This window comes from Kogia breviceps, chromosome 6 (genome assembly GCF_026419965.1).
Source record: "Kogia breviceps isolate mKogBre1 chromosome 6, mKogBre1 haplotype 1, whole genome shotgun sequence".
Lineage (NCBI taxonomy): Eukaryota > Metazoa > Chordata > Mammalia > Artiodactyla > Physeteridae > Kogia > Kogia breviceps.
In genome coordinates, this window is record NC_081315.1 from 20,481,297 (window position 1) to 20,508,931 (window position 27,635).

A 27,635-nucleotide genomic window follows, 5' to 3' on the forward strand; every position below is an offset into this window, starting at 1 on the left:
GAACTATACTTCAACTTAAAAAGGTAAAAATCCATTACGAGTGCAAGATATACCAATAGATTTTAATGCAACAGAGTATAAACAGCTCATCAAAATGGTTTTAGACTCCATGTTGCAACTAACCTTTAAGAAACTACCACTTGTTAAGTTCTAGTGCAGTACCAAAAAATATCCACAATTACCTGAAAAGGCTATTAAAATACTCCTCTCTTTTCCAACTATGTATCTGTGTGAGGCCAGAATTTCTTCATATATTTCAACAAAAACAATATATTGCAAATTAATTGAAAGCAGAAGAAAATGAGGATCCAGTTGTCTACTAATAAGCAAGACATTAGACATGTAAAACAGTCATTATTCTCACTAAATTTTTTTATTCTATAAATATATTTACTTTTAATAAAATGACATATATTAACATTTCATGGGTTTATTATTGTGCGTTGAAATAAATAAAGATTTAAACCTCTGCTTTAATATTTACCCACAGACAAAAGCACTTTAGGGTCCTCAATAATTTTTAAGAATATGAAGCAGTTGAGTCCAAAAAATTTTGAGAATCACTAATCCAGAAAGTAGAACTCACTTATTTCTTTATATCCATTAATGCTACAAATAGTATTAATGATAAAACACATCTTCTAACATAGTTTTTCATTTCTGTGCAAATTTTCTCATGAAAAGACAGCTATCCCTATCTCCCAGTTCCTACAATCACCACTTTATGACCCCAGTCAAAGTAAACCCTAACCCACCTGACAGCACCTCAGAGGTGAAGCAGTAATTACCAGGCACGTTTCCCTCTGCACATTCTTTGAGAGATTAAAGGCTGGTCTGTCTATGATTAGTGTCAGTAAAACCATGTCCTCTGGCAATACTGACAGGTAACATAAAAGCCTTCTTCTACAGCAAGTAATTTTACCTCAGAGAAAACAATGGGCTCTGAGAAAGGTTTCTTGAAAAGACTCCTGAGTAACACATTTACAACCAGAGTGAATATACTATCTCCTTACAAAATCAAAAATATTTTAAACAGCTCAACAAAGTAAATTACTGTCTAAAAGTAGAAGAGGATGTAAATATCTAAGAACCTAAATGTGTAAGTCAAGTAGTTTGAATTTAAAATTTTTTAATTTCCAAACTTTTCTATCTAATGTTGAAGGTTCTATTAGCAAGTCACTAAATTACTTTTTAAATTAGTTTCATGATCTCATTTTTAAAATAGAAGGATTAACTTTAAAAGTACAGGATAGTTGAACACATGTTTTTAGACAAGAGTTAGGAATATCTTAACTAAAGGGCTTAAGAGGTTTGTGACTGATAAGTAAATACCATATACTTCTCAAATTTCTTTTCTGGCAGACCAAACAGATGATGATGTAATGAAGCATTGATTCATAAACTGAGTATTACTTCTCAGCTGTCTGTAGTCAAATACTTAAAAAGCTGTCATAGTATCACTAGATTTTCAAAAGAATAAGTTTCTTCATTTTAAAAAAATAACTTATTTCTAAACATTGGCAAGTGTTAACTGAAATATTTTTCAAATAATTTTCATGCATTTCCAAAGTACACTTTCTAAAACAATTTCATCTCTACTGTCATGCATTTTTAGAGACAAGCAAACCCCACATTTCTGTCTGCTCTGAAAGTCCTCTAACATGCAGAAATACTGAGAAAACTGGCGCTGGATCTCCACAAAGAGCTCTCCTCAAACAGACCTGCACAAGAAGATGCAAGAGTGGCTCTCCTTGTTGTGACCTAGAAGTCTGCAGACAGCAGCACAACCAGAAGTTAAGATTAAAGTTTACATCAGCATAGTTACCTGATTGATATCTTTGTAGCCAGATGTATATTTCGTGTATCTGACACTAGATAGGGTCACTTTTTAACATACCCCTCTTCTATATGACAAAATTATTTTCAGTAATAATAATGAAATAAAATGAATAATGATAGTGGACAGAAAAAAATGCAGGCACTGAAAGGTCTCTTGTATTTAACTCCATATGAATAATCACAGCGTTTTTTAAGTAAAATAAATGTTAGAGTATAAAAAAGGAAAAAGTACTGGATTCATGAATTTAATTATATTAATTTTTTCAAAAAAGAAACTAACATATCTACATATTGGTTTGTTATAGTAATGGATAATAATATTTGCTAATTTGAGCCTTAATTTCTAAAAATGTCAAGAACCTTGTCAAAATTGATCATCTTTGCATGTATATGCTCTATAAAGAATATAGCCAGATTTGTCAATCTATCCTTGAATAATTAATGGAAAAACACCTTTTGTTAATTTTAATTTAGAAATGTTCTTTCAAATGAAGCCAAAGATATACAATATTTGGGGAAGGTATTAGATAAAACGATAAGTTTTCCAGAGATTCATAAAAATTCCTCTTCATATTAAATTCCAAAAAAAGCAGTAGTATCCATGTCCGTTTCCTTGAGATCCATTCAAAGTGCTTACAAATGCCCCTGGGTTCAAAAATTTTCCACTTCTCAAGTATTTCTTCTGCAAAATCAGAGAAAATGGCTGAATGATAGTGAACACAGATATATGATCCATTGCTTTAGAACAAGTCTCCAGTTCTTGGTGAAAACGGTTGGTATATTCAACATTGCTATTTTGATTTCTTCAGGCAATGTAAGATCACCGTCTCCTGTTGTTTCTCCTGACACTCTTCTTCAAATTTTTTTTCTTTTTTTTTTTCTATGTAAATGTCCATTTCATTACAGTTGGTTTTTGAAAAATGAATAGCCTTCAAAATTTCTGTGCACTTCAGTCTTCAAAGACAAGTTTTAAAAGCTTGGAATTTCACTGTACATTGTTCAAAGCATATATATTTGTACCTGATTAACCTCATCTAAAATTCTACACTAAGGAGAGGAAAAAAAAAAAGATAATTCAAAAGAGAAAACCCACACTAGCAGAGAACAAAATCTGAGCTGATTCACACATGTCCATATTTGCTTTGGCTCACACAGGACTTCAAAGTTGAGATTAGCTTTTCAAAATTGAGCTTTTCGGTGCCCTAGCTTCATAATGAGCATTGCTTTTGTCTAGAAGAGACTTTCTGCAGCTTTTTCCAATGATGAGCTGAGATTAAAAAGAATGAATAAAATTTTTCCAAACTTCCAGAAAATGTAACACATGAAGAAATGTTTCCAAAAGAGTAAATTCTGCAAGTTTCAAAGAATGATTTTCAGGAGGCAGAAAAAAAATATAGGATTAATCTCTTTGATTTTTGTATGAACTCCACTGTGAATACTGGCCACATATGCAGTAATCCTATAGAGTTGACCACAACAGAGGTTTATAAAACAACGATCCTGTTGTTTCAAGATATCTTCTATGAGTACGGAGGCAGTCTTTCCAGAAATAAAAGAATGACTTCTTTATTTCAATTGTACCACCTTCTCTACAGACATATATAATTAAGTCACACAGTTAATCTCTGTATGAAGCATCTGGAGTGCTATCAAAAAGATTTCCAAGGTACTTTGGGGTTTTTTAATATCTGCCGCTACTAAAGCATATCACTGATGTCGTGTTTTTGATTCTTTAGTTTTAAACCAATTATCAAGTTAAAAAAATAAATTTCAACTCTAAAGGTATTAAAATTAGTAAAATATGTCATATATGAACCCAAATATGCACTTACCAAGCAAAATATTGCATATTAACACATCACAGTTAACACTTTTCTCTATTTCAAGTTTTTTAAAATAATGACTTAAGTTTTTTAGAGCAGTTTAGGGTTCATAGCAAAAGTGAGCGGAAGGTACAAAGATTACCCCCTGACCTTACACATGAATATCCACCCCCATCATCCACATCCCCCACCACAGTGGTACATTTGTTACAATCGATGAACCTATATTGACACCTCATAATCACCCTAAGTCCATAGTTTACCGTAGGGTTCACTCACAGTGTTGCACATTCTATGAGTTTGGACAAATGTATAATAGCATGTATCCATCATTATGGTATTAGAGTAGTTTCACTGTCCTAAAAATCCTTTGTGCTCTACCTATTCATCACTCCCCTCCTCCTCCCAACCCTTGGCAACTACTGATCTTTTAAATGTCTCCGTAGTTTTGTCTTTTCCAGAATATCACATACTTAGAATCATTTACAGATTGGCTTCTTTCACTTAGTGATATGCATTTAAGGTTCCTCCATGTCTCTTCATGGCTTGATAGCTCACTTCTTTTCAGTGCTGAATAATATTCTATTGTCTGGATAGACCACAGTTTATTTATTACTTTATCTACTTAAGGAGACCTTGGTTGCTTCCAAGTTTTGGCAATTAGAAATAAAGCTGCTATAAACATTGATGTGCAAGTTTTTATGTGGACATAAGTTTCCAACTTCTTTGGGTAAATACTGAGCAGCTTGATTGCTGGATCATATGGTAAGAGTATGTTTAGTTTTGTAAGAAACTACTAAACTATCTTCCAGAGGGACTGTACCATTGTACACTCCCATCAGCAGTGAATGAGAGCTGCTGTTGCTCTACATCCTCACCAGCATTTGCAATTGTCAGTGTTCCAAAGTCTGTCCATTCTTATAGATGGTAGTGTTATCTCATTGTTGTTTTAATTTGTATTTCCCTGATGACATACGATGTGGAGTATCTTTTCACGTGCTTATTTGCTATCTGTATCTCTTCTTTGGTGAGATGTCTGTTAAATGTTTGACCCATTTTTTAATTGGGTTATCCGTTTTCTTACTGTTGAGTTTTAAGAGTTCTTTACATATTTTGTTTAACAGATGTGTCTCTTGCAAATGTTTTCTCCCATCCGTGACTTGTCTTCTCACTCTCTTAACACTGTCTCTGGCAAAGCGGAAGTCTTTAACTTTAATGAAATCCAGCTTATCAATTATTTCTTTCCATTTAAAATTTTAAACATAAAAATAAGAACTCCAAGAGGTCACAATGAAGTAACTCATGTTGAGTTTCTTCTTTTTTATAACTACTGTGCTACTGTTTCTAATCTACTTTTAAATGCAAGAATATGTAATAAGGCAGGGATTAGGGACATGAACTATGCCCAGAACAAGTTTAAACAATTCCAAACTGTTATGAATGTACTTTCAAAATGACTGTATGAAGCTAAGTCCCCATGAGCCTGGGGACAAGCATACAAAAGTTCTCCAAATTCACTTCCATGTAGAATATAATATTTATTAGAGGATTAATAATAAAAATATGCTACGTTGAAGCCTACATATATGGTAGTAAAACTCAAGTACAATTGCACACATGGGTAAAACAGACCAACAAAAATTTGAGGGGGAGGAATATTTTATCACTGACGTTGCACAGAATTGCCAGAACATACTAATAATAAAAAACAGGGACAATCTCTCTCTCTCTCCTCATAATCTCTCTCTCTCTCCTCATAATCTCTCTCTACTCATAATCTCTCTCTCTCCTCAAAATCTCTCTCTCTCTGCTCATAATCTCTCTCTGCTCATAATCTCTCTCTCCTCATAATCTCTCTCTCCTCATAATCTCTCTCTCTCCTCATAAACTCTCTCTCTCTCCTCATAATCTCTCTCTCCTCATAATCTCTCTCTCTCCTCATAATCTCTCTCCTCATTATCTCTCTCCTCATAATCTCTCTCTCTCCTCAAAATCTCTCTCTCTCCTCATAATCTCTCTCCTCAAAATCTCTCTCTCTCCTCATAATCTCTCTCACTCTCCTCACAATCTCTCTTTCTCCTCATAATCTCTCTCTCTCTCCTCATAATCTCTCTCTCTCCTCATAATCTCTCTCTCTCCTCAAAATCTTTCTCTCTCTCCTCATAATCTCTCTCTCCTCATAATCTCTCTCTCTCCTCAAAATCTCTCTCTCTCCTCATAATCTCTCTCTCCTCATAATCTCTCTCTCCTCATAATCTCTCTCTCTCCTCATAAACTCTCTCTCTCTCCTCATAATCTCTCTCTCTCCTCATAATCTCTCTCCTCATTATCTCTCTCCTCATAATCTCTCTCTCTCTCTCCTCATAATTTCTCTCTCTCCTCATAATCTCTCGCTCTCCTCATAATTTCTCTCTCTCTCCTCATAATCTCTCTCCTCATAATCTCTCTCCTCATAATCTCTCTCACTCTCCTCACAATCTCTCTCTCCTCATAATTTCTCTCTCTCTCCTCATAATCTCTCTCTCTCCTCATAATCTCTCTCTCCTCATTATCTCCCTCTCTCTCCTCATAATCTCTCTCCTCATAATCTCTCTCTCCTCATAATCTCTCTCTCCTCATAATCCCTCTCTCCTCATAATCTCTCTCTCTCTCCTCATAATCTCTCTCTCTCCTCATAATCTCTCGCTCTCCTCATAATCTCTCTCACTCTCCTCATAATCTCTCTCTCCTCAAAATCTCTCTCTCTCTTCATAATCTCTCTCTCCTCATAATCTCTCTCTCTCCTCATAATCTCTCTCCTCATTATCTCTCTCCTCATAATCTCTCTCTCTCCTCATAATCTCTCTCTCTCTCCTCATAATCTCTCGCTCTCCTCATAATCTCTCTCTCTCCTAATAATCTCTCTCTCTCCTCATAGTCTCTCACTCTCCTCATAATCTCTCTCTCTCCTCATAATCTCTCACTCTCCTCACAATCTCTCTCTTTCTCCTCATAATCTCTCTCTCATAATTTCTCTCCTCATAATCTCTCTCTCTCCTCATAATCTCTCTCTCTCCTCATAAATGCTCTCTCTCTCCTCATAATCTCTCTCTCCTCATAATCTCTCTCTCTCCTCATAATCTCTCTCTCCTCATAATCTCTCTCTCCTCATAAACTCTCTCTCCTCATAATCTCTCTCTCTCCTCATAATCTCTCTCCTCATTATCTCTCTCCTCATAATCTCTCTCTCTCCTCATTATCTCTCTCTCTCTCTCCTCATAATTTCTCTCTCTCCTCATAATCTCTCGCTCTCCTCATAAACTCTCACTCTCTCCTCATAATCTCTCTCTACTCATAATCTCTCGCTGTCCTCATAATCTCTCTCTCCTCATAATCTCTCTCCCTCCTCATAATTTCTCTCTCTCTCCTCATTATCTCTCTCTCTCCTCATAATCTCTCTCCTCATAATCTCTCTCTCTCTCCTCATAATCTCTCTCACTCTCCTCACAATCTCTCTCTCCTCATAATTTCTCTCTCTCTCCTCATAATCTCTCTCTCTCTCCTCATAATCTCTCTCTCTCCTCATTATCTCCCTCTCTCTCCTCATAATCTCTCTCCTCATAATCTCTCTCTCCTCATAATCTCTCTCTCCTCATAATCCCTCTCTCCTCATAATCTCTCTCTCTCTCCTCATAATCTCTCTCTCTCCTCAAAATCTCTCTCTCTCTCCTCATAATCTCTCTCTCCTCATAATCTCTCTCCTCATTATCTCTCTCCTCATAATCTCTCTCTCTCTCCTCATAATCTCTCTCTCTCCTCATAATCTCTCTCTCTCCTCATAATTTCTCTCTCTCTCCTCATAATCTCTCTCTCTCTCCTCATAATTTCTCTCTCTCCTCATTGTCTCCCTCTCTCTCCTCATAATCTCTCTCTCTTCATAATCTCTCTCTCTCCTCACAATCTCTCTCTCCTCATAATCCCTCTCTCCTCATAATCTCTCTCTCTCTCCTCATAGTCTCTCTCTCTCCTCATAATCTCTCTCTCTCCTCATAATCTCTCTCACTCTCCTCACAATCTCTCTCTCTCTCCTCATAATCTCTCTCTCCTCATAATCTCTCTCTCCTCAAAATCTCTCTCTCTCTCTCTCTCCTCATAATCTCTCTCTCCTCATAATCTCTCTCTCCTCAAAATCTCTCTCTCTCCTCATAATTTCTCTCTCTCCTCATAATCTCTCTCTCTCTCCTCATAATCTCTCTCTCTCCTCATAATCTCTCTCTCTCCTCATAATCTCTCTCTCTCCTCAAAATCTCTCTCTCTCCTCATAATCTCTCTCACTCTCCTCACAATCTCTCTCTCCTCATAATCTCTCTCTCTCCTCATAATCTCTCTCTCTCCTCATAATCTCTCTCTCTCTCCTCATAATCTCTCTCTCCTCAAAATCTCTCTCTCTCCTCATAATCTCTCTCACTCTCCTCACAATCTCTCTCTCTCCTCATAATCTCTCTCACTCTCCTCACAATCTCTCTCTCTCTCCTCATAATCTCTCTCTCTCCTCAAAATCTCTCTCTCTCTCCTCAAAATCTCTCTCTCTCTCCTCATAATCTGTCTCTCCTCAAAATCCCTCACTCCTCATAATCTCTCTCTCTCTCCTCATAGTCTCTCTCTCTCTCCTCATAATCTCTCTCTCTCCTCATAATCTCTCTCTCCTCAAAATCTCTCTCTCTCTCCTCATTATCTCTCTCTCCTCATAATCTCTCTCCTCATAATCTCTCTCTCTCTCCTCATAATCTCTCTCCTCATAATCTCTCTCTCCTCATAATCTCTCTCTCTCTCCTCATAATCTCTCTCTCCTCAAAATCTCTCTCTCTCCTCATAATCTCTCACTCTCCTCACAATCTCTCTCTCTCTCCTCATAATCTCTCTCACTCTCCTCACAATCTCTCTCTCCTCATAATCTCTCTCTCCTCAAAATCTCTCTCTCCTCATAATCTCTCTCACTCTCCTCACAATCTCTCTCTCTCTCCTCATAATCTCTCTCTCTCTCCTCATAATCTCTCTCTCCTCAAAATCTCTCTCTCTCCTCATAATCTCTCTCACTCTCCTCACAATCTCTCTCTCTCCTCATAATCTCTCTCTCTCCTCATAATCTCTCTCTCTCCTCAAAATCTCTCTCTCTCTCCTCATAATCTCTCTCTCTCCTCAAAATCTCTCTCTCTCTCCTCATAATCTCTCTCTCCTCATAATCTCTCTCTCCTCATAATCTCTCTCTCTCCTCATAAACTCTCTCTCTCTCCTCATAATCTCTCTCTCCTCATAATCTCTCTGTCTCCTCATAATCTCTCTCTCCTCATAATCTCTCTCTCTCCTCATAAACTCTCTCTCCTCATAATCTCTCTCTCTCCTCATAATATCTCTCTCTCTCCTCATAATCTCTCTCCTCATTATCTCTCTCCTCATAATCTCTCTCTCTCCTCATAATCTCTCTCTCTCCTCATAATCTCTCTCACTCTCCTCACAATCTCTCTCCTCATAATCTCTCTCTCTCCTCATAATCTCTCTCTCCTCAAAATCTCTCTCTCTCCTCATAATCTCTCTCTCTCCTCATAATCTCTCTCTCCTCATAATCTCTCTCTCCTCATAATCTCTCTCTCTCCTCATAATCTCTCTCTCTCCTCAAAATCTCTCTCTCTCCTCATAATCTCTCTCACTCTCCTCACAATCTCTCTCTCTCCTCATAATCTCTCTCTCTCTCCTCATAATCTCTCTCTCTCCTCAAAATCTCTCTCTCTCCTCATAATCTCTCTCACTCTCCTAAAAATCTCTCTCTCCTCATAATCTCTCTCACTCTCCTCACAATCTCTCTCTCCTCATAATCTCTCTCACTCTCCTAAAAATCTCTCTCTCCTCATAATCTCTCTCACTCTCCTCACAATCTCTCTCTCTCTCCTCATAATCTCTCTCTCTCCTCAAAATCTCTCTCTCTCTCCTCATAATCTCTCTCACTCTCCTCACAATCTCTCTCTCTCCTCATAATCTCTCTCTCTCTCCTCATAATCTCTCTCTCTCCTCAAAATCTCTCTCTCTCCTCATAATCTCTCTCTCCTCATAATCTCTCTCTCCTCATCTCTCTCTCCTCATAATCTCTCTCTCTCCTCATAAACTCTCTCTCTCTCCTCATAATCTCTCTCTCTCCTCATAATCTCTCTCTCTCTCCTCATAATCTCTCCTCATAATCTCTCCTCATAATCTCTCTCACTCTCCTCACAATCTCTCTCTCTCTCCTCATAATCTCTCACTCTCCTCACAATCTCTCTCTCTCCTCATAATCTCTCTCTCTCCTCATAATCTCTCTCTCTCCTCAAAATCTCTCTCTCTCTCCTCATAATCTCTCTCTCTCCTCAAAATCTCTCTCTCTCTCCTCATAATCTCTCTCTCCTCATAATCTCTCTCTCCTCATAATCTCTCTCTCTCCTCATAAACTCTCTCTCTCTCCTCATAATCTCTCTCTCCTCATAATCTCTCTGTCTCCTCATAATCTCTCTCTCCTCATAATCTCTCTCTCTCCTCATAAACTCTCTCTCCTCATAATCTCTCTCTCTCCTCATAATATCTCTCTCTCTCCTCATAATCTCTCTCCTCATTATCTCTCTCCTCATAATCTCTCTCTCTCCTCATAATCTCTCTCACTCTCCTCACAATCTCTCTCTCTCCTCATAATCTCTCTCTCTCCTCATAATCTCTCTCTCCTCAAAATCTCTCTCTCTCCTCATAATCTCTCTCTCTCCTCATAATCTCTCTCTCCTCATAATCTCTCTCTCCTCATAATCTCTCTCTCTCCTCATAATCTCTCTCTCTCCTCAAAATCTCTCTCTCTCCTCATAATCTCTCTCACTCTCCTCACAATCTCTCTCTCTCCTCATAATCTCTCTCTCTCTCCTCATAATCTCTCTCTCTCCTCAAAATCTCTCTCTCTCCTCATAATCTCTCTCACTCTCCTAAAAATCTCTCTCTCCTCATAATCTCTCTCACTCTCCTCACAATCTCTCTCTCCTCATAATCTCTCTCACTCTCCTAAAAATCTCTCTCTCCTCATAATCTCTCTCACTCTCCTCACAATCTCTCTCTCTCTCCTCATAATCTCTCTCTCTCCTCAAAATCTCTCTCTCTCTCCTCATAATCTCTCTCACTCTCCTCACAATCTCTCTCTCTCCTCATAATCTCTCTCTCTCTCCTCATAATCTCTCTCTCTCCTCAAAATCTCTCTCTCTCCTCATAATCTCTCTCTCCTCATAATCTCTCTCTCCTCATCTCTCTCTCCTCATAATCTCTCTCTCTCCTCATAAACTCTCTCTCTCTCCTCATAATCTCTCTCTCTCCTCATAATCTCTCTCTCTCTCCTCATAATCTCTCCTCATAATCTCTCCTCATAATCTCTCTCACTCTCCTCACAATCTCTCTCTCTCTCCTCATAATCTCTCTCTCTCCTCATAATCTCTCTCTCTCTCCTCATAATCTCTCTCTCTCCTCATAATCTCTCTCTCTCTCCTCATAATCTCTCTCTCTCTCCTCATAATCTCTCTCTCTCCTCAAAATCTCTCTCTCTCTCCTCATAATCTCTCTCACTCTCCTCACAATCTCTCTCTCTCCTCATAATCTCTCTCTCCTCATAATCTCTCTCTCTCCTCATAATCTCTCTCTCTCCTCATAATCTCTCCTCATAATCTCTCTCACTCTCCTCACAATCTCTCTCTCTCTCCTCATAATCTCTCTCTCTCTCCTCACAATCTCTCTCTCTCCTCAAAATCTCTCTCTCTCTCCTCATAATCTCTCTCACTCTCCTCACAATCTCTCTCTCTCTCCTCATAAACTCTCTCTCTCTCCCCATAATCTCTCTCTCTCCTCATAATCTCTCTCTCTCTCCTCATAATCTCTCTCCTCATTATCTCTCTCAAAAAAAAAAAACAGGCCACCTGTAGTCTACACACAATGCAACCACTTGCTGCCTATGCCCAATGCTAACTGCTCCCATAGCCCACTCTGGGTAAGCCACTGCCTGTAGCCATTTTGGAAATGTTTAACTTTGACAGGGAGAAAGATAAAAGAAAGGTGTACTGAGTTGAACAGTGTTTCCTCAAAATACATGTCATTCAGAAACTCAGAATGTGACCTTATTTGGAAATACGGTCTTTGCACATGCAGTTAGTTAAGTTAAAATGACGTCATACCAAATTAGGGTGGGCCCTAATCCAGTGGGGCTAGTATCCTTATAAGAAAAGCAGAGGGGCTTCCCTGGTGGCGCAGTGGTTAAGAATCTGCCTGTCAATGCAGGGGACACTGTGCAATCGCTGGTGCGGGAAAGATCCCACAGGCCACAGAGTAACTAAGCCCGTGAGCCACAACTACTGAGCCTGCGCTCTAGAGCCCGCGAGTCACAACTACCGAAGCCCGCGCGCCTAGAGCCCGTGCTCCGCAACAAGAGAAGCCATCGCAATGAGAAGCCCGCGCACCGCAAAGAAGAGTAGCCCCTGCTCGCCGCAACTAGAGAAAAGCCCACGCTCAGCAGCGAAGACCCAGTGCAGCCAAATATAAATAAATTAAATTATCAAAAAAAAAGAGAAATGACTGATTTATTGATCTGAAGGGGCGATAATGAGATACAGCTAATTGAGAAAGAAAAAGAAAAGCAGAGACACACACAGGGAAAAGGCCATATGACGACAGAGGCAGAGATTGGAGTGATGCTTCCACAAGCCAAGAAATGCCAAGGACTAGCAGTAACTACCAGTAAGCTGGAGGAGACAAGGAAGGATCCTTCCCTGAAAACTTCAGAAGGAACCTGGCCCTACCCAAATCTTGATTTTGGACTTCCAGCCTTCAAAGTTGTGAGAAAATAAATTATTTTTATCTTAAGCTACTCTATTTGTTATGGCCGTCCTAGGAAACCTGGAAAATACGTTAGGAAACACACTTCACAATCTCTGTGGACCCTCAGTATTGATCAAAAGTACAGAAGTGGTCAGAAATACACCTTGATTATTCTGAATTCCATATTTTTTGGCTGTGTGCTTTTAAGGTCGTTAGAGAGCCAGGAGCAGCACTTTGAAAGAGGAAGTGGCAACTGGGGCCTCTTTCTGACCCGTGCATATTGCAAAGATGAAATTGGGGACTCAAGAAGCAAAGAACAAAGTGAAATTTTAAAACACAAAACAGTAAAGGAAATCTCCATTATTTTTCTTATTGTAATAGCTAGGGGCAATCTTTTACCTCTTCTGGCTTGGGAACTGTGCAATATAATTTCTGATTGTGGAATACATATGATTACATTTTTTTCTTTCCCTACAGTAATCTAATTGGAGAATCTTGATGCCAGGTCACATACAAACAGCAACTACCTTCTCTTGCTTTCAGCAAAAAGATTTACCTTATCTAGGGAATACTTGGAACGGTCTTACACAGTAAGTTGTGCTAAAGTGAAATATCAACTAAGTGATTTCCTAGTTTTCCGGAAAGGTAAACCATAACAGTCATTCCAAAATATTTATTATGCCTTTAACACACATACTACCCAGGCAATTCAATACAATCAATTAGTAGAATACAAATATTCAATTAGAGCAGAAAATGGCAAAAACAGTCATGGGGAAGATTTTCTTTTTTATTCCATTTACCCACTATCATTTATACACAAAACTTTCTTTTCTGTTAAAAAATCAAGTTGGTTTCCTAAACCGATAAAGACAACTCTCCCAGCCTCACATTCTAAGGTCCCTCTTGAAATAACCTGCTTGACAGACTTTATAATATCCCAACATTTGCTTTTATTTTTTAATTTATTTATTTTTGAAGTACTCATTAATTATCTCCCCTCATACTTAAACCATTTGCTCCGAAGTCACTCCTTTTAACAACACCAACAAAAATCTCAGTCATCAAGATATTCTTTCCCGTCCAAAAGAAACAGAGTCAGCACTTTCCCTTCCCCACAGCACCTGCATCCTTTTTATGACCCAGTACCTCTCTGCCTGCGTGGGCTGCAACCAAAATCTGTAACTTCCCCAAGGCGTTCCGTCAGAGACTGTGCTGTCGTCTTCTGACGTGCCCAGTAAACAAAAGATTAAAACGCATATGTCTAACGTCGATGGAAGACAGGCAAGAAAGATATAAACCTAGCAATATGGATTTCAATGAGATACTTTAAAAATAGAAATAATTTTGCATAAAGCAAGCCCAGGATAACAAAGAAACCATCAGGAAACATGAGCAGTAGAGAGCAGATAGGGAGAGGCCAGTGATGAGGGAAAAATTCCCCTCTGACACAGTACCAAGTGTTAGCGAACACGGGAGCATGCAGAGTAAAGGTGAAATACAAACACTTTGGAAAACAATTTAGCATTCTCTGTAAAAGCTGAACCCATGGCTACCCTAGGATCCAGCAATCCCACTCCAGCAGGATGGTCCAGCTGTTGGGGACCTATGTGCTCCGAGTGTCATACGATAAAGTTCACAGCAGCGTGATCCAGGAAAGCCAAAACTGGAAACTACCCAAATTCAACAGCAGAATGTGTAATACAATGAAATAGTACAAAGCAATGTAAGTAAACAAACTACAGCTACACACCACAACATATCTAAATGTCACAAATATAATGTTGAGTCAAATTAGCCAGTCATAAAAAGAATATAAACTATGTGGTTCTATGTACATAAAATTTAAAAACAGGCAAAAGTAAATTATAGTGTTATAAGTCAGGACAGTGGCTCTTCGGGAAGGAAAGGGGGCAGTGATTGGGGAAGCTCTGAGGTGCAAGTAATGCTCCTGTTTCTGGATCAGGATGACAGTTACATGAGTGTTCGTTTTCTGATCATTCGTTAAGTGTTCCATTTATGTTCTGGTTTTTTTTCTCTTGTGTGTTATATTACACAATAAATAAAAAACAAAAAAGAAATCCCAATCTGACACATTCCCACCAAATAAAGGCTGGAAAGAAATCAAACTGAGAGATTCCTGCCAGGAAACAGATAATGATGGCACACAGCAGTCGAATTTCTTGCTTGCTGAAACACTGGCAGGTCTGAAAACATTAAGAAATTCAGGACTGCCAAGAAACTGAATTCCCTGTTAGAACTACCCTGGATGGAAACAAAGGTGAATTAGGTATCAGCTCTCTTACCAAATTTGGCAATAATCTGTACTTTTAATCTAAATTTCAAAAGCAAACATTGATTTCTGAAACTTGCAAAACAGCTCAAATTTTTAAAGCATACTGGTTTCCTCTTTTGAACAATCATGGAAGTGTAAGGAGGCACAAGAGATCATTCAATCCAACCTCTACCATCCCAGTCAAATGGACAAATAGACAAACACTCTCTAAAGTTCCCACTGCAAATGAATTCTGAGATGTTCCTCAGTTACCTGTTCTAGAATAAACAACCTTGACTAGGGCATAGCCTCACCTGAGAGTAACCTTGATCTTACATGCTCCACTTGAAGCTCCCGTCCTGTCCCACACCTAAATGAAAAAATACGGTACATAACAAACTAAAGAATCAGCTCGCCTTCAAGTTAAATTATCTTATTCCTTAATCCTTTCTTCCTTAATCACCTTCACAGCTCTCTTCTGAACCTTCTAAGCAGCAAAAGACAAAACTGATTAAAGTGTTATCGTAAGATTTTAACAGGCTAAGTAAAACAGTACCTTAAGACTCCTAGGTGAACAGAATTATTGTTCAGATAACATTTTAGAAATAAGATTATTTCAAAAACCATAGCAGAGAAAGATACTTAGTTTCGGACCCAAGCCTTACTTCACACTTTAAAGTACTGCTCAAATATGAGGATTTAATTAGCATGTGTACAAGCAGCGTAGGTAGAAGGCTCAGAAAACAATTTTAAACCTACCACACACCTGTAACAGCTTGCAAAACATCACCAAACTAGCCTAAAATGACACAATCAGAGATCAATCGTTTTTTTCTAAGTGAAGATATTCTGACTCTCAGATAAAGAGATGCACAGTTTTCAACCTCAGTTGGGCCCTAGGTGCTGCTTGCCTGAGCCCTCTCCAGCCCTTTTTCAAGTCTTCACTTTCCTCAAGTGTCTAACTTCCCCGTTACTCTCAGTAGACAACGTTACATCCTAGATTCCAGGAGAGAAAAGCACTGTCTGACCAGAACTCCCCAAACTTTCTTTCTCAGGTTCACTTTTCCCCTTTAAACTCCACTGAAAGAGAGTTTGAAATTCCCACAGAAAGAAAATATACCTCAGGGGGTCCTAGACATCTTCCAAAGTACCTCCATCCTTAAGCTCCATTTTTTCCCCTCTATATGTTGTTTTATCTTTTACCCCTATGACAACAAAACCAGAGCCCTCATCCCCAAGTGAATCCACCCACCAGTGCGCTGATGCCATCCTCCCTACCTTATCCTACACACCTTGCCCTCTCTCAACTATCTCTAGTTGAGATGAAGATACTATCAGTCTTTCGCTGTCTACTGGCCCCTTCCCATCAGGATTTTGTTGCTTTTTATTCCCTTAATGGTGTCCTTTTTTATGTTGATACAATTTCAAACTCACAGAAAAGTTGCAATGATAGTACAAAGAACTCCTAAACACCCTTCACCCAGAGACCCCATTCAACTTTTGTCAGTTGCCCCAATGACACCGTTCATAGCAAAAAAGATCAGGCACTGCACCCAGCTGTTACATCTCTCTAGTCTCTTTCAATGTGGAAGAGTTCCTCAGTCTTTCCTTGACATTTTTGAGGATTATAGTAGATTGAAGTAGATTTGAAGATCTGTGCTAACGGAGTTCAGTTTGGGATAGTCCAGTGCTTTCTCATGATTAGATCCTGGTTATCTGCTTTGACGGGGCTATCAAGGAAGTGATGTTATATTCTTCTTCTTGCAGCTTGTCAGGGGGCACCACCACTTAATCAAGATGGTACCTGATAGGTTCCTCCACTATTCTTTTTTCTACATTACAACTAATAAATATGTTGTTAAAAGGTGCTTTGAGGCTATATAAAGATCCCATATTTCATGCCGCTATACCCTCTAGTTTAGCATCCATTCCTATTTCTTGCCTGAATTATTTATAACTATGTTAGTTATCAAATAATTATTATTCGGTTCTATTATCCCTTCTACATTTATTAATTAGTTGGCATTCCATTTTAAGGAATAACTTTCCTTTCTCTCATTTATTGAATGATATTCAATAATACTTACGTGTGTATTTGTATCAGTGTGCACCCAAGGCTTTTTATTATGTTCAATGGGTTATACTATTTTACTACCACTCTTTATTTTCATGCTCAAATTCTCTCAGATTTGGCCAGTGGGAGCACATTAAACTGACCTCTGTGTCCTTTTTACCTGTCTCATCATTCCTTTTTGAAGATTTGTGTGTGTGTGTGTGTGTGTGTGTGGACCATTTTCTAAAAGTCTTTATTGAATTTGTTACAATATTGCTTCTGTTTTATGTTTTGGTTTTTTGGCCATGAGGCATGTGGGATCTCAGCTCCCTGACCAGGGATCGAACCCACACCCCCTGCATTGGAAGGTGAAGTCTTAACCACTGGACCACCAGGGAAGTCCCTGTCCCATTATTCTTGAGTACCTTCTAACTTTCCAGTGCCGCAAGCTGTTCTATGCTTCAGCCTCCAAATCAGTCATTTCTCCAAAGAGTCCTGATTCCTTTCAGTAGAGTGTTATTTAAAAACCAAGATTTGGAGACTAGCTCCATTCACTGTTAAAAGACTGCTGCTGTTCCCAGGACCTCTGAGAAGGCCTGGAAAGGGTTAGGAAATGTGTGTGTGTGTGTGTGTGTGTGTGTGTGTGTGTGTGTGTCTATAAACACATACACACATGCATTTACATCTATATTTATTTCTATATCTATCTACATATACTGAAAGTCACGAGTCCATACTATCAGTTGCAATTCCAATCCATTCCAGCTTTTCCCCTCTATACGTATACTACGTTTCTCCATCCATGAAAAACCTAGCTCTCTGAAATATATACACTTATTTGCACAGTATGTAGTCAACCTTCTGGCCCCAACTGGCCATCATCACCACCTGGCTCAAGTGTGGTTCCCATGAAACATGTTTAAAGAGCTGCCAGTACTCACTGTCTCTACTTCCCCCGCTTCAGTCATTCTCTGACCACTGCAATCTGATTTCCATTCTGGTTGAAGTCACCAGTCATCTCCTTATTGCCAAATCTGAAGGATCTTTCTCACTCCTTTTCTCACCTGAGCTCCCTACAGCATTTGACACTCTCTGAACATTCTCCACTTCTTAAAATACTCTGTTCCTCTGTGAGTCCCCACTCTAACTGGTTTTCCTTCTACCTCTTTTGGCCATTCCTTCTTGGATCCCTCTGTGGCTTTCTCTTCTCCTCCCATGCTTAATTATTACAATTCCCAGGGGTTCTGTTCTAGCTCTCCTGTTCATGCGACCCCTGAGGTAGCTCACCCCCTTCCATGGCTACAATTATCTATATTCTGTTGACTTACACATTTATATCTTTAACCCAGATCTAATTCTTAAACTCCAGACCCATATAATGAAATGCTCATCAAATATTATTTTGAGGGTATCTCTCAATCATTCACACAAAACACGTGCAACACAGAAATAATTTTCATCCTATCTCATCCCCCAAACCTGCTCTTCTTTATAGTAGTTCAACGCAAAGAACAGAATTGCCACTTGTTCAGTGGCCCAAACCAACAAATTAAGAATCATTTCTGAACGGCTTAAAGATGGCGGAAGAGTAAGACGCGGAGGTCTCCTTCCTCCTCACAGAGACATCAGAAATACATCTACACGTGGAACTTCTCCTATAGAACACCCACCGAACGCTGGCAGAAGACCTCAGACCTCCAAAAAGGCAAGAAACTCCCCACATATCTGGGTAGGGCAAAAGAAAAAAGAATAAACAGGGACAGAAGAATAGGGACGGGACCTACGCCAGTGGGAGGGAGCCGTGAAGGAGGAAAGACTCCCACACACTAGAGGCCCCTTCGCGGGCGGAGACTGCGGGCGCCGGAGGGGGAAGCTCCAGAGCCGCGGAGGACAGCTCAGCCACAGGGGTGCGGAGGGCAAAGCGGAGAGATTCCCGCAGAGGATCGGTGCCGACCGGCACTCAGCAGTCTGAGAGGCTTGTCTGCTCGCCTGCCGGGGCGGGCGGGGCCGGGAGCTGAGGCTCGGGCTTCAGTCGGATCCCAGGGAAAGGTCTGGAGTTGGCAGAGTGAAGACAGCTTGAAGGGGTTAGTGCGCCACGGCTGGCCGGGAGGGAGTTCGGGAGAAGTCTGGAGCTGCCGAAGAGGCAAGAGACCTTTTCCTCCCTCTTTGCTGCCTGGGTGCGAGGAGAGGGGATTAAGTGCGCCGCTTAAAGGAGCCCCATTAGTGGGCGCGGAGCTGCCGAAGAGACAAGAGACTTTTTCTTGCCTCTTTGCTTCCTCGGGTGTGAGGTGAGGGGATTAAGAGCACCGCGTAGAGGAACTCCAGAAACGGGCGCGAGCCGCGGCTGTCGGCACGGACAGTAGAGACGGGTGTCGGACGCTAAGGTTGCTGCTGCCACCACCAAGAGGCCTGTGTGTGAGCACAGGTCACTCTCCACACCGGCCCTCCCGGGAGCCCGTGCAGCCCGCCACTGCCGGGGTCCCGGGATCCAGGGACAGCTTCCCCGGGAGAACGCACGGCGCGCCTTGGGCCTTGCAGCGTCACGTCGGCCTCTGCCGCCGCGGACTCGCCCCGCCCCCGTGCCCCTCCCTCCCCCCAGCCTGAGTGAGCTGGAGCCCCGGAATCAACTGCTCCTTTAACATCGTCCTGTCTGAGCGAAGGGCAGTCGCCCTCGGACAACCTACACGCAGAGGCGGGACCAAGTCCAAAGCTGAACCCCAGGAGCTGTGCGAACAGAGAGGAGAGGGGGAGGTCTCTCCCAGCAGCCTCAGAAGCGGCGGATTAAAGCTCCACAATCAACTTTAAGTGCCCTGCACCTGTTGAAAACCTGAATAGACAACGAATCATCCCAAGTTGAGGAGGTGGACTTTGGGAGCAAGATATACTATTATTTTCCCCTTTTTTTTCTTTTTGTGAGTGTGTATGTGTGTGCTGCTGTGTGAGATTTTGTCTGTATAGCTTTGCTTTCACCATTTGTCCTAGGGTTAGACCGACCCATTTTTCTGTTTTTTTTTTTTTTTTAAGGAAATTTTTCTTCTTAATAATTATTTTTTATTTTAATAACTATACTTTATACTACTCTGTCTTCTCCCTTTCTTCCTTCCTTTCTTCCCTCCTTCCCTCCTTTCTTCCTTCCTTCCCCCCTTCTTTCCTCCCTTCCTCTCTTCCTTCCTCCCTTTCTTCCTCTGCACCTTCCTTCCTTCCTTTCTTGCTTCCTTCCTTCATTTCTTCCTTCCTTTCTTCCTTCCTTCCCTCCCTCCCTCCTTCCTTCCTTTTCTTTCCTTTCTATTTACTCTACCTTTTATTTTGAGCCGTGTGGATTAAAGGTTCTTGGCGCCCCAGCCAGGCACCAGGGCGGTGTCCCTGAGGTGGGAGAACCAACCTCAAGACACTAGTCCACAAGAGACCTCCCAGCTCCACGTAATATCAGACGGCGAAAATCTCCCAGAGATCTCCATCTCAACACCAAGACCCAGCTTCACTCAAGGACCAGCAAAGAACAGTGCTGGACACCCTATCCCCAACAAAGAGCAAGACAGGTCTACAGCCCCATCCATTAGCAGAGAGGCTGCCTAAAATCATAATAAGGTTACCAACATCCCCAAACACACCACCAGACGAGGACCTGCCCACCAGAAAGACAAGATCCAGCCTCATCCACCAGAACAGAGGCACTAGTCCCCTCAACCAGGGAATCTACTCAACCCACTGAACCAACCTTAGCCACTGGGGACAGCCACCAAAAACAACAGGAACTACGAACCTGCAGCGTGCAAAAAGGAGACCCCAAACACAGTAAGATAAGCGAAATGACAAGACAGAAAAACACACAACAGATGAAGGAGCAAGATAAAAACATACCAGACCTAACAGATGAAGAGGTAATAGCCAATCTACCTGAAAGAGAATTTAGAATAATGATGGTGAAGATGATGCAAAATCTTGGAAATAGAATAGACAATTTGCAAGAAACAGTTAACAGGGACCTAGAAGAAATAAAGAGGAAGCAAGAAACGATGAGCAACACAATAAATGAAATGAAAAATACTCTAGATGGGATCAATAGCAGAATAACTGAGGCAGAAGAACGGATAAGTGACCTGGAAGATAAAATAGTGGAAATAACTACTGCAGAGCAGAAGAAAGAAAAAAGAATGAAAAGAACTGAGGACAGTCTCAGAGACCTCTGGGACAACATTAAACGCACCAACATTCGAATTATAGGGGTCCCAGAAGAAGAAGAGAAAAAGAAAGGGACTGAGAAAATATTTGAAGAGATTATAGTTGAAAACTTCCCTAATATAGGAAAGGAAATAGTCAATCAAGTCCAGGAAGCACAGAGAGTTCCATACAGGATAAACCCAAAGAGAAACACGCCAAGACACATAATAATCAAACTGTCAAAAATTAAATACAAAGAAAACATATTAAAAGCAGCAAGGGAAAAACAACAAATAACACACAAGGGAATCCCCATAAGATTAACATCTGATCTTTCAGCAGAAACTCTACAAGCCAGAAGGGAGTGGCAGGACATATTTAAAGTGATGAAGGAAAAAAACCTACAACCAAGATTACTCTACCCAGCAAGGATCTCATTCAGATTTGATGGAGAAATTAAAACCTTTACAGACAAGCAAAAGCTGAGAGAGTTCAGTGCCACCAAACCAGCTCTACAACAAATCCTAAAGGAACTTCTCTAGGCAAGAAACACAAGAGAAGGAAAAGACCTACAAGAACAACCCGAAACAATTAAGTAAATGGTAATAGGAACATACATATCGATAATTACCTTAAATGTAAATGGATTAAATGCTCCCACCAAAAGACACAGACTGGCTGAATGGATACAAAAACAAGACCCATATATATGCTGTCTACAAGAGACCCACTTCAGACCTAGGGACACATACAGACTGAAAGTAAGGGGATGGAAAAAGATATTCCATGCAAATGGAAATCAGAAGAAAGCTGGAGTAGCAATTCTCATATCAGACAAAATAGACTTTAAAATAAAGACTATTACAAGAGACAAAGAAGGACACTACATAATGATCAAGGGATCGATCCATGAAGAAGATATAACAATTGTAAATATTTATGCACCCAACATAGGAGCACCTCAATACATAAGGCAAATACTAACAGCCTTAAAAGGGGAAATCGACAGTAACACAATTATAATGGGGGACTTTAACACCCCACTTTCACCAATGGACAGATCATCCAAAATGAAAATAAATAAGGAAACACAAGCTTTAAATGATACATTACACAAGATGGACTTAATTGATATTTATAGGACATTCCATCCAAAAACAACAGAATACACATTTTTCTCAAGTGCTCATGGAACATTCTCCAGGATTGATCATATATTGGGTCACAAATCTAGCCTTGGCAAATTTAAGAAAATTGAAATCGTATCAAGTATCTTTTCCGACCACAACGCTATGAGACTAAATATCAATTACAGGAAAAGATCTGTAAAAAATACAAACACATGGAGGCTAAACAATACACTACTTAATAACGAAGTGATCACTGAAGAAATCAAAGAGGAAATCAAAAAATACTTAGAAACAAATGACAATGGAGACACGACGACCCAAAACCTATGGGATACAGCAAAAGCAGTTCTAAGAGGCAAGTTTATAGCAATACAATCATACCTTAAGAAACAGGAAACATCTCGAATAAACAACCTAACTTTGCACTTAAAGCAATTAGAGAAAGAAGAACAAAAAAACCCCAAATTTAGCAGAAGGAAAGAAATCATAAAGATCAGATCAGAAATAAATGAAAAAGAAGTGAAGGAAACAATAGCAAAGATCAATAAAACTAAAAGCTGGTTCTTTGAGAAGATAAATAAAATTGATAAACCATTAGCCAGACTCATCAAGAATAAAAGGGAGAAGACTCAAATCAATAGAATTAGAAATGAAAAAGGAGATGTAACAACTGACACTGCAGAAATACAAAAGATTATTAGAGGTGACTACAAGCAACTGTATGCCAATAAAATGGACAACCTGGAAGAAATGGACACATTCTTAGAAATGCACAACCTGCCGAGACTGAACCAGGAAGAAATAGAAAATATGAACAGACCAATCACAAGCACTGAAATTGAAACTGTGATTAAAAATCTTCCAGCAAACAAAAGCCCAGGACCAGATGGCTTCACAGGCGAATTCTACCGAACATTTAGAGAAGAGCTAACACCTATCCTTCTCAAACTCTTCCAACAGATAGCAGAGGGAGGAACACTCCCAAACTCATTCTATGAGGCCAACATCACCCTGATACCAAAACCAGGCAAAGACGTCACAAAGAAAGAAAACTACAGGCCAATATCACTGATGAACATAGATGCAAAAATCCTCAACAAAATATTAGCAAACAGAATCCAACAAGAATCATTTCTAACGCATCCTTCTCCCCTCTCCCTACACATCATCAAGCCTGGTGGTTTTACCTCCAAAATCTCTCTCAAATCTATCTCCTCAGCAATTCCACAGTCCAAGCAATCATCATCTTGTGCCTGAATTATCACCATAGTCTTCTGACTGGCCTCCCACTCCTGTCATTCTTCCAATCTGATCTACACAATCTTTGTAGAACAAATATGATCAGTGCTCTCTCCTTAAAACCCTTCAAAGAATCCCCGCTGTCCTCAGGACAGTCTAGTTCCTTCACATGGCTTACTAGGCTCTGGGGGATCTTGCCCTAGCCTACCTTTACAACATCCCGGTTCTACTTCAAACTCAAACACAGCCACACTGAAATTTCTTTCACCTCTGCAAACACACAATTCTCCTTTGTGTCCCTGGGCCTGACATACTACTGTCCCTCTGCCTCTTTGCTACACTTCATGGTCAAATTCTACTTAAGCCCCAGGAGACAGCTATCACCTTCTCTGGGAATCTTCCCAGGATGCCCCTGCTCCGTACTCACACAGTGCTCTATATTCCTCTAGAGTGCTTATCACACTTTATTGCAATTGCTTGTTTAATTTCCCAGCTGAATTATTAATTTTAATAATATCTCAGAAAGAAATGGACAGGGTGTCTTATTCACTGATCTATCACTAGAGCCTAGCAAAATGGTGGAAATGCAGTAGATGCTCCCTAAGTATTTAGTGAATGAATGAGCTTCAAAAATAACAAACTCTACAACAGCCACAGCCAAAGGGTGCATTTCACAGACATGCATTAACACAAGGAGTGGAGCAATACATCTTCCTTCACTCCTGTTACTGAGCAATTCCAAGAGTGGCATCTTTATATGTAATAAACAATAATGCAACCATATTAGCCTGAATTGAAACAGAATTGTTTCCCACAAACAAAACAACCCAGAAGTTCCTCTCCTTTCTCTTTGATAAGTTGGAATGACTCATTCTTTTTCACCCTTTCATGAAGATGACTCACAAGAAACTTAACATGTGACGGAGCACACATCTTCTGCCAAGAGAGTTAGAATGAGAGGGAAAGTCTTGGCTCTTTAAACAGCTCTAGGACATTCTCCCTGTATACACTATGGACACACATACACTCACAGTGCCTCAGAAAATACAGAGCATAATTAAACAAAGGAAAAACAGAAAATGAGTTCCTGAAGGGTATAGCTCCAAACTGAGCATGGTGTCTGGCCCACAGAAGAGGTAATACCAAATGGAAGTTGACACCAGAGTACAACCACAGCCAACTGCAAACACCAAAGGTTGCTGTAAGGGGAAAGAAGAAATCTCTGAAAGGGATTAATATTGCTTCTACTTACTAAACACTATCATAAGCCAGGTTCAAGTTACCTCATCTTTACTGTCCCATTATACATACATAGAAATGGCATTTGAAGGACTAAATAAGCAGCCAAACTGCAGTTCTTTCCAATCCTTAGTGCTGTATCCCAAACTCGGCAGGACCTCGTCATTTCTTTAGACTAAAGTCAAATTGTGACCTTCAGTATCCTCTAACTGAGGTTACCATAAGGCTTGTTCATAGATTTAGAGGCAAAACAGATGGTTATATCTTCAGGGGGAAACATGTTTATTGTATTTTGTTTTAAATATCAGTTCCTGGTAGATTCAGGGTAGGGGGCGATTGGTCCTTCTCTAAAGGTACTTTGAGAGCATTAAAGGACAGAGGCTATTTTTCTCCACTGCTTTCTCTAGATAGCTCCAATTCCAACCCTGAACTCAATTTTAGAATGTTTAAAGTAACCTAAAGATGCAGTTTTATGTATAGTGACTTAGAAGTTCTCATTCCAAAAGTAGAACTTAAGTATATTGATTGGAGGAGGGGTCCTGAAGCTCACCTATCATTTTGCCTCTCAGAATCAAAGAGGTTTGAGGACACAAGCACAGTGTGAGGGGGAGAACTGATGAAACTATGTTTGATGGTCAGAACTTTAATCCCTTTCTGCCACTAGACTCCCTGAATGATAACAACTAGTCTTATACTCCCCAGACAAGAGATAGGAGAATGGCCTCACTGGCAAGGCTAAACACACACACACACACACACACACACACACACACACACACACACACACACACACACACTCACACAGAGAAGATCTATAGCTACAGACATGTGGGCATCACCACATTATAAAGCTGGTTTTCCACCTGAATACTGAACACTGAGGCTCATACAGGGCTTCTCATCTGCATTTTTGTGCTTAATCTTCAGAATGAATTGACACCAAGAGTAACTGATATTCCAGGAAAGACTCTAATGTAAAAGACAGATACTGAAACAAGTAGAAGAATCAAGGAATGTGGAAAACAAAAACAATGCAAAGAAAACTTTAAAACTACTTAGAATATTAGTTAAGATTCTAAGAGAAATGAGAGACATTATAACCATGAAATACAAATAGGATGCAATTTTTAAAATAAAATAACAAAAAACTTAAAAAAAATTTTAAGTGATAACAAAAGTATATCTAATTTTAAAATGTAAGATAAAATCAAGTAAATCTCCCAGAATATAGAATAAGAAGACAAGATGGAATATAAAGGGGAAATCTAAGAATATTTCTCAGTCTATGAGGTCCAATCTGATTAATAATTGTACCAGAAAAATAGAACAAAAATAATGAATGAAAAAAGATAAACAATACAATACAAGAAAATTTCCAGATTGAGGAGTCCACAAAATCACTATCACAACAACAACAATCTACTCATTTTCAAATTTTCAAATATTAGATTATCAAAGATAGTGAAATCCTAAAAGCTTCCAGAAGCAAACACAAACAGGTCTATACAAGAAAACAGAAATTAGAATGTAATTACATTTTATCTACAACACATTCTCAGGAATCTATTGGAGAAAGTGTTTCACCAAAAGTAGAGAATCAAAAAGAGAGAGAGAAACATGAGTCCAAAGAAACAGGATTCCATGTTTAATCCATGAGAAAGATGAAGGAAATACCTAGAACTCCTAGAAGACAGATGATAGGAATTCCTAGAATGATAATAAAATGAAGTTTCAGGACAACAGTTAAGTAGAAGGTCTAGAGAGTAACCAAGCAAGATCAGGGAGATGAGAAAATGGCTCTAGGAGAGAGAGTTTCAAAAAATAACAAAAATTAAAGGAAAAATAATAGTAATAATAAACAGTGGACAGATTACCAGGTGAGTGTGACTTAATTTAAAAGGTATGTTAGAGAGTTTGTATATGATTTAGAGGAAGTAAAAGGGAAAACAAAGCAACCGGAACCATGAAGCAATTATTAACTCTGAGGAAAACAGAAAGTTGCACAAGAAAGAAAATATAATTTTAGGATACCATGTGGTTCAGCTTTGAATAGTATTTTCATAATATAACAATATAAAAACTGAATATTGAGTTAACAAAAAATGGCCATATGAATACATTGGGAGAGTAGAGGGAGGCAAAATGTATACATTGGGGGCCAAGCAGGAGTCATCAGAGAGAATCATGTAGGTTTCTTATCCTCTAGGTCTGAAGTCAACAGATAATATACAAAACTGAAAAATTAGAAAACACTAGTAGAAGCACGTTATTTGGAGAAATGAAGGTAATCAGCAGAACGTATAAGTAAAAGTTAAAAATTATTGATTCTGAGGAGTAGGAAATAGGAACAGAAAGGGTTGGATGGACAAGAGATTCTATTTTTCATATGAACTTGTAGTAATATTTGAGTTGTAAAATTATATATATCTATTAGTTTGATATAAAGGACAATTTAAAACACAGTAGGAGAATATTTATAAATAAAATAATGTGCAAAGTCTGGTCCATTAAAAAATATAAATATACACATACCAGAAGCTTTTGAATGCCTATAACTATTACTACTAATTATCTCTGAGTGGTGGGGTTGCAGAAGTTTTGTTGGTTTCTTCTTTTCCTACAAAGATCTGTATTGCTATTTTAACAAGAAATATACTTTTTTTCACAAAATATCTTAAAGTATTTGCTTACCTTAGCTGATTTTTCAAAACTTAAGCCTCCATCCAGCTTAAAAAGAACTGTCATGTTGTACCCAGTCTGGTTTCCATGTCCATGAGGCCACCAAGTTTCTATAGTAACACTCTTTTAAAAAATAATACGTCAGTCTAAGTAATCTGTAGCATATTTTCAGTAAAATAATACAGTAATTCAGAGCATCACATCAATTTCTCATAGACAAGCACAGAGCAATATAAATCTCCCTCCCTGTATTATGCCAAATTATACCAATCCATAGATAATATTTAAAAATCAACATGCTAGGAGTTTAGCATGGATTAATATACCAGAAGGGAAGGGAAAGAACAAAACAA

General features: G+C 39.4%; 1 protein-coding gene across 11 annotated transcripts in view; it reads right to left on the minus strand.

The window, feature by feature from the left end:
- MANBA (mannosidase beta) overlaps positions 1-27,635 on the minus strand; it is a 167,172-nt gene that overhangs the window by 115,128 nt on the left and 24,409 nt on the right. For all 11 annotated transcript variants that reach the window (XR_010840973.1, XR_010840969.1, XR_010840977.1 and 8 more), the window contains one exon: positions 27,295-27,405. Coding sequence is in view for 1 of the 11 variants with exons in the window: in XM_059067307.2 (XP_058923290.1) it covers positions 27,295-27,405 (111 nt within the window). In the remaining 10 variants the exon portion in view is untranslated. The remainder of the gene's footprint in view (positions 1-27,294; positions 27,406-27,635) is intronic.